Source organism: Tachypleus tridentatus, chromosome 2 (genome assembly GCF_004210375.1).
Source record: "Tachypleus tridentatus isolate NWPU-2018 chromosome 2, ASM421037v1, whole genome shotgun sequence".
NCBI classification, from domain to species: Eukaryota; Metazoa; Arthropoda; class Merostomata; order Xiphosura; family Limulidae; genus Tachypleus; species Tachypleus tridentatus.
This window is the reverse complement of record NC_134826.1, coordinates 54,541,955-54,554,670: the sequence shown is the minus strand read 5'-3', so window position 1 is coordinate 54,554,670 and position 12,716 is coordinate 54,541,955. Positions and strand designations below refer to the sequence as shown.

The following is a 12,716-nucleotide window of genomic DNA, read 5'->3' as shown; positions in this document are numbered from 1 at the left end:
TTTTTCTCTAGATTTCTGTTTTGAATTGTGTATCGGTTCTTGTGATCTTGAGGTTAAGAAATGCTATTTGGTTAGTTTTTATCCTGTTCACAGGTGAACTTAATGTTGGGGTGTATGGAGTTAACATGATTGAGAAAACTAAGTGTGTGTTCTGTAGATGTGAATCCAGCAATTGTATCATCAACATATCTGTACCAGTATAGTTGTGGGTGTAAGGCTGAAATGATCGCTTGTGATTCAGTCTGTGTCATAAAAATGTTGTCTGGAACTGGTGACGGGATTCCCCATACTTAGGCCATTTATTTGTAGGTAGTTTTGGTTATTGAACATAAAGTTAGTTTTTATGGTAGTGAATTCTATAAGGGTTGCGAATTGATTGGTGTGGATGTGTATCAATGGAGTAGGGTCTTGGATACAAAGTTCTAAGGCTTCAGTCGTTGAGACTTCTGTGAAAAGGGATACTATATCAAAACTGGGCATTAAGACTATGATTTAATTGATTGAGAATATATATAAAGTTAAAAGAGTCTTTGAAAAAGGATGTTACATACTTAGAAAATGCCTACGCTATATATTTACCAAGACTGTAGTTAAACGATTCGTAGGTCGACATTATGGGTCATAGTGGACAATCGGATTTGTGAGGTTTGGGGCTGCCGTATAGTTGTGGTGTGGGTGAGTCGGTCTTTCGTAGGTATGAATAAATGTTTTCTGAGATTGTGTTGGTTTCTTTCACTTGTAGTAGTATTTTGTTTAACTAGTTTTGATGTGTTTTTGTGGAATTTGTGTTTAGTAGTTTAAAGTTGTTTATATGTGACAAGATGTTCATTTTTTGAAGGTGTTCATTATAACTATATTGCCTTTATCTGCTTTTAGAATTTTAATGGTATTGCCTTGGTTTAAGTTGTTTATGGAATTAATATCTTTTCATGTGAGGTTGTTTTTAAGTTTTTTCTTCTGTGAATTTATGTTGATGGTTTTGCGTGAAAATTATTTAAAAAAGTTGTTTAAGATAATGTTTTGAGGTGGTTCATGTTTTCTGTTCTATCTGGAAAGATAGGTTGTTAGTTGTCGGTGGAATTGTTGTCAAAGTTATCTTCTTCCTGGTGGTTGTTTGTCGTTGTTTTGTTAATATTTTCAGTTTGTCTAGAGTGGATCACCAGTCTTCTAGCCAGGTCTTCCAGGCAGGCTTTCATTTCAATAGATGGAATATTTCTATGTGTTACTGTGAAGTTGAGTCCTTTGTTAAGTAGATGTATTTCTTGTTAATTTCTTGCTTAATTTTCGTTCGGATCTGTTAATTACGAGGTTTGTTGGTGGTTTGCGTGTTTGTATCTTTTTTTGTTGTTGGCACCTTAATTTATCTAGTTTCTTGTTGTTAGCACCTTAACTTATCTAGTTTCTTGTTGTTAGCACCTTAACTTATCTAGTTTCTTGTTGTTGGCACCTTAATTTATCTAGTTTCTTGTTGTTAGCACCTTAACTTATCTAGTTTCTTGTTGTTAGCACCTTAACTTATCTAGTTTCTTGTTGTTGGCACCTTAATTTATCTAGTTTCTTGTTGTTGGTACCTTAACTTATCTAGTTTCTTGTTGTTGGTACCTTAACTTATCTAGTTTCTTGTTGTTGGTACCTTAATTTATCTAGTTTCTTGTTGTTGGTACCTTAATTTATCTAGTTTCTTGTTGTTGGTACCTTAATTTATCTAGTTTCTTGTTGTTGGTACCTTAACTTATCTAGTTTCTTGTTGTTGGTACCTTAACTTATCTAGTTTCTTGTTGTTGGTACCTTAACTTATCTAGTTTCTTGTTGTTGGCACCTTAACTTATCTAGTTTCTTGTTGTTGGTACCTTAATTTATCTAGTTTCTTGTTGTTGGTACCTTAATTTATCTAGTTTCTTGTTGTTGGTACCTTAATTTATCTAGTTTCTTGTTGTTGGTACCTTAACTTATCTAGTTTCTTGTTGTTGGTACCTTAATTTATCTAGTTTCTTGTTGTTGGCACCTTAACTTATCTAGTTTCTTGTTGTTGGTACCTTAATTTATCTAGTTTCTTGTTGTTGGTACCTTAATTTATCTAGTTTCTTGTTGTTGGTACCTTAATTTATCTAGTTTCTTGTTGTTGGTACCTTAATTTATCTAGTTTCTTGTTGTTGGTACCTTAACTTATCTAGTTTCTTGTTGTTGGTACCTTAACTTATCTAGTTTCTTGTTGTTGGTACCTTAATTTATCTAGTTTCTTGTTGTTAGCACCTTAACTTATCTAGTTTCTTGTTGTTAGCACCTTAACTTATCTAGTTTCTTGTTGTTGGCACCTTAATTTATCTAGTTTCTTGTTGTTGGTACCTTAACTTATCTAGTTTCTTGTTGTTGGTACCTTAACTTATCTAGTTTCTTGTTGTTGGTACCTTAATTTATCTAGTTTCTTGTTGTTGGTACCTTAATTTATCTAGTTTCTTGTTGTTGGTACCTTAATTTATCTAGTTTCTTGTTGTTGGTACCTTAATTTATCTAGTTTCTTGTTGTTGGTACCTTAACTTATCTAGTTTCTTGTTGTTGGCACCTTAACTTATCTAGTTTCTTGTTGTTGGTACCTTAACTTATCTAGTTTCTTGTTGTTGGTACCTTAATTTATCTAGTTTCTTGTTGTTGGTACCTTAATTTATCTAGTTTCTTGTTGTTGGTACCTTAATTTATCTAGTTTCTTGTTGTTGGCACCTTAACTTATCTAGTTTCTTGTTGTTGGTACCTTAATTTATCTAGTTTCTTGTTGTTGGTACCTTAATTTATCTAGTTTCTTGTTGTTGGTACCTTAATTTATCTAGTTTCTTGTTGTTGGTACCTTAACTTATCTAGTTTCTTGTTGTTGGTACCTTAACTTATCTAGTTTCTTGTTGTTGGTACCTTAACTTATCTAGTTTCTTGTTGTTGGCACCTTAATTTATCTAGTTTCTTGTTGTTGGTACCTTAATTTATCTAGTTTCTTGTTGTTGGTACCTTAATTTATCTAGTTTCTTGTTGTTGGTACCTTAATTTATCTAGTTTCTTGTTGTTGGTACCTTAATTTATCTAGTTTCTTGTTGTTGGTACCTTAACTTATCTAGTTTCTTGTTGTTGGTACCTTAACTTATCTAGTTTCTTGTTGTTGGTACCTTAACTTATCTAGTTTCTTGTTGTTGGCACCTTAATTTATCTAGTTTCTTGTTGTTGGTACCTTAATTTATCTAGTTTCTTGTTGTTGGTACCTTAATTTATCTAGTTTCTTGTTGTTGGTACCTTAACTTATCTAGTTTCTTGTTGTTGGTACCTTAATTTATCTAGTTTCTTGTTGTTGGTACCTTAATTTATCTAGTTTCTTGTTGTTGGTACCTTAATTTATCTAGTTTCTTGTTGTTTACTTAACTTATCTAGTTTCTTGTTGTTGGTACCTTAATTTATCTAGTTTCTTGTTGTTGGTACCTTAATTTATCTAGTTTCTTGTTGTTGGTACCTTAACTTATCTAGTTTCTTGTTGTTGGTACCTTAATTTATCTAGTTTCTTGTTGTTGGTACCTTAATTTATCTAGTTTCTTGTTGTTGGTACCTTAACTTATCTAGTTTCTTGTTGTTGGTACCTTAACTTATCTAGTTTCTTGTTGTTGGTACCTTAATTTATCTAGTTTCTTGTTGTTGGTACCTTAACTTATCTAGTTTCTTGTTGTTGGTACCTTAATTTATCTAGTTTCTTGTTGTTGGTACCTTAACTTATCTAGTTTCTTGTTGTTGGTACCTTAATTTATCTAGTTTCTTGTTGTTGGTACCTTAATTTATCTAGTTTCTTGTTGTTGGTACCTTAACTTATCTAGTTTCTTGTTGTTGGTACCTTAACTTATCTAGTTTCTTGTTGTTGGTACCTTAACTTATCTAGTTTCTTGTTGTTGGCACCTTAATTTATCTAGTTTCTTGTTGTTGGTACCTTAATTTATCTAGTTTCTTGTTGTTGGTACCTTAATTTATCTAGTTTCTTGTTGTTGGTACCTTAACTTATCTAGTTTCTTGTTGTTGGCACCTTAATTTATCTAGTTTCTTGTTGTTGGTACCTTAATTTATCTAGTTTCTTGTTGTTGGTACCTTAACTTATCTAGTTTCTTGTTGTTGGTACCTTAATTTATCTAGTTTCTTGTTGTTGGTACCTTAATTTATCTAGTTTCTTGTTGTTGGTACCTTAACTTATCTAGTTTCTTGTTGTTGGTACCTTAACTTATCTAGTTTCTTGTTGTTGGTACCTTAATTTATCTAGTTTCTTGTTGTTGGTACCTTAATTTATCTAGTTTCTTGTTGTTGGTACCTTAACTTATCTAGTTTCTTGTTGTTGGTACCTTAACTTATCTAGTTTCTTGTTGTTGGTACCTTAATTTATCTAGTTTCTTGTTGTTGGTACCTTAACTTATCTAGTTTCTTGTTGTTGGTACCTTAATTTATCTAGTTTCTTGTTGTTGGTACCTTAATTTATCTAGTTTCTTGTTGTTGGTACCTTAACTTATCTAGTTTCTTGTTGTTGGTACCTTAACTTATCTAGTTTCTTGTTGTTGGTACCTTAATTTATCTAGTTTCTTGTTGTTGGTACCTTAATTTATCTAGTTTCTTGTTGTTGGTACCTTAACTTATCTAGTTTCTTGTTGTTGGTACCTTAACTTATCTAGTTTCTTGTTGTTGGTACCTTAATTTATCTAGTTTCTTGTTGTTGGTACCTTAACTTATCTAGTTTCTTGTTGTTGGTACCTTAATTTATCTAGTTTCTTGTTGTTGGTACCTTAATTTATCTAGTTTCTTGTTGTTGGTACCTTAACTTATCTAGTTTCTTGTTGTTGGTACCTTAACTTATCTAGTTTCTTGTTGTTGGTACCTTAATTTATCTAGTTTCTTGTTGTTGGTACCTTAATTTATCTAGTTTCTTGTTGTTGGTACCTTAATTTATCTAGTTTCTTGTTGTTGGTACCTTAATTTATCTAGTTTCTTGTTGTTGGCACCTTAACTTATCTAGTTTCTTGTTGTTGGTACCTTAATTTATCTAGTTTCTTGTTGTTGGTACCTTAACTTATCTAGTTTCTTGTTGTTGGTACCTTAACTTATCTAGTTTCTTGTTGTTGGTACCTTAATTTATCTAGTTTCTTGTTGTTGGTACCTTAACTTATCTAGTTTCTTGTTGTTGGTACCTTAATTTATCTAGTTTCTTGTTGTTGGTACCTTAACTTATCTAGTTTCTTGTTGTTGGTACCTTAATTTATCTAGTTTCTTGTTGTTGGTACCTTAACTTATCTAGTTTCTTGTTGTTGGTACCTTAATTTATCTAGTTTCTTGTTGTTGGTACCTTAATTTATCTAGTTTCTTGTTGTTGGTACCTTAACTTATCTAGTTTCTTGTTGTTGGTACCTTAACTTATCTAGTTTCTTGTTGTTGGTACCTTAATTTATCTAGTTTCTTGTTGTTGGTACCTTAATTTATCTAGTTTCTTGTTGTTGGTACCTTAACTTATCTAGTTTCTTGTTGTTGGTACCTTAACTTATCTAGTTTCTTGTTGTTGGTACCTTAATTTATCTAGTTTCTTGTTGTTGGTACCTTAACTTATCTAGTTTCTTGTTGTTGGTACCTTAACTTATCTAGTTTCTTGTTGTTGGTACCTTAATTTATCTAGTTTCTTGTTGTTGGTACCTTAACTTATCTAGTTTCTTGTTGTTGGTACCTTAACTTATCTAGTTTCTTGTTGTTGGTACCTTAATTTATCTAGTTTCTTGTTGTTGGTACCTTAATTTATCTAGTTTCTTGTTGTTGGTACCTTAATTTATCTAGTTTCTTGTTGTTGGTACCTTAACTTATCTAGTTTCTTGTTGTTGGTACCTTAACTTATCTAGTTTCTTGTTGTTGGTACCTTAATTTATCTAGTTTCTTGTTGTTGGTACCTTAATTTATCTAGTTTCTTGTTGTTGGTACCTTAACTTATCTAGTTTCTTGTTGTTGGTACCTTAACTTATCTAGTTTCTTGTTGTTGGTACCTTAACTTATCTAGTTTCTTGTTGTTGGTACCTTAACTTATCTAGTTTCTTGTTGTTGGTACCTTAACTTATCTAGTTTCTTGTTGTTGGTACCTTAATTTATCTAGTTTCTTGTTGTTGGTACCTTAACTTATCTAGTTTCTTGTTGTTGGTACCTTAACTTATCTAGTTTCTTGTTGTTGGTACCTTAATTTATCTAGTTTCTTGTTGTTGGTACCTTAACTTATCTAGTTTCTTGTTGTTGGTACCTTAACTTATCTAGTTTCTTGTTGTTGGTACCTTAATTTATCTAGTTTCTTGTTGTTGGTACCTTAACTTATCTAGTTTCTTGTTGTTGGCACCTTACTTTATCTAGTTTCTTGTTGTTGGCACCTTACTTTATCTAGTTTCTTGTTGTTGGTACCTTAACTTATCTAGTTTCTTGTTGTTGGTACCTTAACTTATCTAGTTTCTTGTTGTTGGTACCTTAACTTATCTAGTTTCTTGTTGTTGGCACCTTACTTTATCTAGTTTCTTGTTGTTGGCACCTTACTTTATCTAGTTTCTTGTTGTTGGTACCTTAACTTATCTAGTTTCTTGTTGTTGGTACCTTAACTTATCTAGTTTCTTGTTGTTGGCACCTTAACTTATCTAGTTTCTTGTTGTTGGTACCTTAATTTATCTAGTTTCTTGTTGTTGGCACCTTACTTTATCTAGTTTCTTGTTGTTGGTACCTTAACTTATCTAGTTTCTTGTTGTTGGTACCTTAACTTATCTAGTTTCTTGTTGTTGGTACCTTAATTTATCTAGTTTCTTGTTGTTGGTACCTTAACTTATCTAGTTTCTTGTTGTTGGTACCTTAACTTATCTAGTTTCTTGTTGTTGGTACCTTAATTTATCTAGTTTCTTGTTGTTGGTACCTTAACTTATCTAGTTTCTTGTTGTTGGTACCTTAACTTATCTAGTTTCTTGTTGTTGGTACCTTAACTTATCTAGTTTCTTGTTGTTGGCACCTTACTTTATCTAGTTTCTTGTTGTTGGTACCTTAACTTATCTAGTTTCTTGTTGTTGGTACCTTAACTTATCTAGTTTCTTGTTGTTGGTACCTTAACTTATCTAGTTTCTTGTTGTTGGTACCTTAACTTATCTAGTTTCTTGTTGTTGGTACCTTAACTTATCTAGTTTCTTGTTGTTGGTACCTTAATTTATCTAGTTTCTTGTTGTGGCGGACCTTAACTTATCTAGTTTCTTGTTGTTGGTACCTTAATTTATCTAGTTTCTTGTTGTTGGCACCTTACTTTATCTAGTTTCTTGTTGTTGGTACCTTAACTTATCTAGTTTCTTGTTGTTGGTACCTTAACTTATCTAGTTTCTTGTTGTTGGTACCTTAACTTATCTAGTTTCTTGTTGTTGGCACCTTAACTTATCTAGTTTCTTGTTGTTGGTACCTTAATTTATCTAGTTTCTTGTTGTTGGCACCTTACTTTATCTAGTTTCTTGTTGTTGGTACCTTAACTTATCTAGTTTCTTGTTGTTGGTACCTTAACTTATCTAGTTTCTTGTTGTTGGTACCTTAACTTATCTAGTTTCTTGTTGTTGGTACCTTAACTTATCTAGTTTCTTGTTGTTGGTACCTTAACTTATCTAGTTTCTTGTTGTTGGTACCTTAATTTATCTAGTTTCTTGTTGTTGGTACCTTAATTTATCTAGTTTCTTGTTGTGGCGGACCTTCTTTTCCTTGTCGTTCTTACTATTAGGTTGATTGATGTTACGTTGTATGAATCCATAAATGTCTGGCTGAATGCCGCAGGCTAGTTGATAGTCTAGATTAATTTGCTGTTTCTGTAGGTCATTTAGTTTTTTTATATTTCGAGATTAACATGGCTTTTAGTAGTTTGTTCTGTAAATTATGGATAATGTTTGTACACTGGATAAAATTTTTCGATAGTTTTATCTTCACAAAATTATGGATTAGTTTTTCCTTTCTGCACTGTTGAATGTATAAATGTTGTTTAATCTATTTATGATTTTTTATTTAAGTTTCTTAGTTTCGTTAGGATTGCGCGAGCGTGTCCATTTAACAATGACATAATGTAGGTAAGTTCAAGTATAATGGAGTTTAAAACAGATAACACAGTACACAAAGAAACATAAAAGATTTACACTTTTCGTATAATTGCCGTGGTGAAATAATTCTTGATGACGAGAAACCCACTTGAAATAAAAATGTATCTCAGAACAGCTGGTATGGGTATTAACACTGTTATTGATAATTAGAGAACAACATTTCGACCTTCCTAGGTCATCTTCAGGTTAACCTCTTAATACCCATACCAGTCGTTCTCAGATTAAAATATATTCATTGCTTTAGTAAATTCTGTTTAATTTAATTATCAATTACTGTTTTATTATAAATTATAAAAATAATAGTCAGTTCAAAACTACGTCTTTCGTCGTTGTGGTAACATTAATAGCAGAAACATTTACGAAGGAAAGTTTCTTTTTTTAGCACAAAACTGCACATTTGTACAGAGATAACAGCACTTACTACAGATATAGCAGCTCTAACTACAGATATAAAAGCGCTAACTACTTAACAGCACTAACTATAAACAAAGCAGCGCTAACTACAGATGTAACAGCTCTAAGTAAATTATAATACTCTGAGAAACTATTTGTTTCTTTTACCTTCAAGTACAGACTACTTCAGTTGTGTTAGTGACTTGTAACTTTGGTTAGTTCATTTAGATAAGTTTATTTGCATGTTATGTATAAATCAATTGATACTTACTTGTTGTCTGGGACATTCGTGATGAGGACGTAATTATTGCGAACATTTCTTAAGCTCTGAAGAATTTGTGCAAAGGGAGTAACAATCAAGTCTTCTAGATGTCTGTTATAAGACAGTAAAAATTTAGTTATGTTTACTGTATAGAACTTTAATAAAATACGAAACAATTAGGTCTTCTAGATGTCTGTTATAAGACAGTAAAAATTTAGATATGTTTACTGTTTAGAACTTTAATAAAATAAGAAACAATTAGGTCTTCTAGATGTCTGTCATAAGACATTAGAATTTAGATATGTTTTGCTGTTTAGAACTTTAATAAAATAAACAATTAGGTCTTCTAGGTGTCTGTCATAAGACATTAGAATTTAGATATGTTTTGCTGTTTAGAACTTTAATAAAATAAACAATTAGGTCTTCTAGATGTCTGGAAGACCTTAAAAATCAAACATATATTTCGTTGGAAACTTTATAGAAAAACCTCCGTTTTTATATATGGAAAATTTATCAGTCGAAATCATAACTTTTGACAGGAAGAAAAATATTATTAGATAATATACAAACATTGCATTACAAATGTTGTCTGTCTTGTCATTTTTCATTCTGAAAACGTTTTGCAAAGTAGCAACAAATAAAAAAATATGTATTACATACACGTTATTTTTGGATTTTAAATACGTTTAGAAAACCCAATAGAGCACATATTAATTTATTTGTTAGGCCATGCATGTTCAAGTGTGTTAAGGCGTTCGATTCGTAATCTGAGGGTTGCGGGTTTCAATCCCCATCGCACCAAACATGCTTGCCCTTTCAGCCGTGGTGGCGTTATAAAGTAACGGTCAGTCCCACTATTCTTTGGTAAAAGAGTAGCCCAAGAGTTGGCTGTGGGTGGTGATGACTAGCTGCCTTCCCTCTAGTCTTACACTGCTAAATTAGAGACGGTTAGCGCAGATAGCCCTCGAGTAGCTTTGCGCGAAATTAAAAACAAAACAAAAAACTAATTTATTTGTTTGGTGAATGTTCCACAAAGCTATTCGAGTACTATCTCCGCTAACCTTCCCTAATTTTCAAGCGATAGAGGATAGGAAAAGTAAATATCATATCCGACCATAAACTCTTAGGGTACTTTTAATAACGAATGTGGTATTAATAACACATTATAACGTCCCATTAAACAAAAAGGACAGGCATACTTCTTGACGGCATACAAACTCACAACAAAAAGATAGAGAGTCGAGTGCTCGAACCATCAAACCTTGCTAGGTCTATCAGGTTGAAATGATTGAGCATTGGAAAGCGAAGTCAAAACTGTTCTTTTAACTTCCACATCAAGTAAGATGAACTATATTAACCTGTTTTTTAATGTAGAGGAACTGTATTAAGCGGTTTCTTAACTTACAGGAGCTAGATCAACCTCTTACTTAGTCAGTGATGTCGAGAAACCCACTTGTTGAGACATTTAGGTCAAAAACGAGCCGTTTTTGCATATAAACCTCTTACTTAATGTAGAGGAACTATACTAACCTGTTTCATAATGTAGATAAACTATATAAACCTCTTACTTAATGTAGAGGAACTATACTAACCTGTTTCATAATGTAGATAAACTATATAAACCTCTTACTTAATGTAGAGGAACTATACTAACCTGTTTCATAATGTAGATAAACTATATAAACCTCTTACTTAATACAATACTAACTAGTTTCTTAATTTAGAGCTATATTAACTTCTTACTTACTGTAGTGGAACTATATTAACCTGTTTCTTAATTTAGATGAACTATATTAACCTCTTACTTGATGTAGAGGATCTATATTAACCGGTTTCTTAATTTAGATGAACTATATTAACCTCTTACTTGATGTAGAGGAACTATATTAACCGGTTTCTTAATTTAGATGAACTATATTAACCTCTTACTTAATGTAGAGGAACTATATTTACCTGTTTCTTAACTAGATTAACTATATTAAATTATTTCTTAATGTAGAAGAACTATATTAATCTCTTACTTAATGTATAGGAATTATATTAATCTGTTTCTAATGTATAGGAACTATATTAAACTGTTTCCTAATGTAGAGGATCTATATTAAATTCTTACGAAATGTAGTTGAACTATCTTTACCTGTTTCGTAATGTAGAGCAGCTCTATTAACTTGTTTCTTAATGTAGAAGAACTACATTAAACTCTAACTTAATATAGAGGTACAAAATTAATCTCTTGTAGAGGATATATATTAATCTGTTTCTTACTGTAGACGAACTATGTTAAATTCTTACTTAATGTAGAGCAGTAGTTCCCAACTTTTTTTATGCCCCGCACCCCTAAAAAATTTTAATATGTTCTCGCACCCCTCACAGTAATTATTTATTTAAGAATAAAGATGAAGGTGGCCAAAACAAATTTTTATAATTAGTTTTTAATGATATATAAACAAAAACGAAACATTTGGCAAAGAAAAAATATTACAACAAACTAAAAGTTGCATAAACCCTACATGGCCTACAGAAAAATAAATTTTCCTCCATGCATGAAATGAAATTTCTTTGAATTTGAAATGTTCAAATGTTCATAAGCCAATTTAAATTTAATGACTGTTTTGTTCCTGTTTATTTCTTACGAGTTTTTCAAAGCATGGCACTTTGTTGCTGATAGCAAACCGCAAGTCTGTCTGTGCATCCAAGCGATTTCTAGATTTTGTCTTGATTCACAAAAGGGCACCAAATCCAAACTCGCATAAGTATGTCGTCGCGAATGGGATTAGTACAATTAGTGCTTTTTCACAAATTCTTGGAAACATGTCCATTGCCGAATAACAATCATCATCCGACATATTATCCAAATTGAAGGAGTATGGATTCATAACCCATTCTTCAGAAGTTTCCAGTTCTCCTCCAAAATATCCATCAAATTACTTTGATAGTATTTCCAAATGATCCACAATTTCTTCACACACACATGGAATTAGGGACTCATCCTCATCTACCATTTCTTCGAGTGATGGAAAATTTGAAAAATTCTCTCTTTTAACTCGTCGACACCAAAGATGTAACTTTTCTTTGAAAGTATTTAACTTTTCGCAGTATTTCAATATGTTTATGTTTTTCCCTTGAAGAGATACACTCAGGTCATTCATACGAGTGAAAATATCACTCAAATAGGCTAGCATTTGGTTGAATTCTTGTGATTCTATTTCTCCAGGCAGATTATAGTCACGTTCCTTCAGAAAAGTTTTGACTTTTTCTCGCCGTTCAAAGAAGCGCGTTAAAGCTCTCCCACGTGACTGCCAGCGGATTTCTGTATGGAAAAAGCAAAACTGAATATTTTTTTCCAAAATCTTCACAAAGCGACTTGAAGAGGCGGTGGTTCAGAGCGCGACCCCTAATCCAGTTGATGGTCTTCACAGAAGTGTAAAGAACCATTTTTAATTTTGGACGGAATGTTTATGATGCCAAAGCATGTCGATGAAGAAAACAGTGAGTACCTTGAAAGTGCGGAATCTCTTGTTTCATCAGTGTAAAAATTCCTGATTTATTTACTAGCATAGCAGGAGCACCGTCGGTACACACAGAACCAGTAATTTGGATATCTAAATCATATTTTGTAAAGAAGTCCTTCACACACTGGAAGACATCTTTCCCTTTTGTGGTTGTTTTCAGATCTTCACAGAATAGGAAATCTTCCATTATGGCACCATCATGAACATACCTCACTAATGCAATGAGTTGACTGCAATTTCCAACATAAGTTGTTTCGTTCAATTGGAGAGAGATTTTCAAGGCACTAGCCCTGATATCTGCGATAACTTGGTCCAAAATGTCTGAACTCAAATCACTAATTCGGTTTTGAATAACATTATTTGATAACGGCGCTAATTTAAGCTTGTTTAAGGCTTCTTTTCCCAGAACAA

The 12,716-nt window shown here is 32.1% G+C and overlaps 1 protein-coding gene across 2 annotated transcripts in view; it reads right to left on the bottom strand.

Annotated features, from left to right (window-relative positions):
* Positions 1-12,716, bottom strand: part of LOC143243845 (3',5'-cyclic-AMP phosphodiesterase 4C-like) — a 64,946-nt gene that overhangs the window by 15,144 nt on the left and 37,086 nt on the right. For both annotated transcript variants that reach the window (XM_076487554.1, XM_076487553.1), the window contains exon 3: positions 8,803-8,904. In XM_076487554.1, coding sequence (XP_076343669.1) covers positions 8,803-8,904 — 102 coding nt within the window. The remainder of the gene's footprint in view (positions 1-8,802; positions 8,905-12,716) is intronic.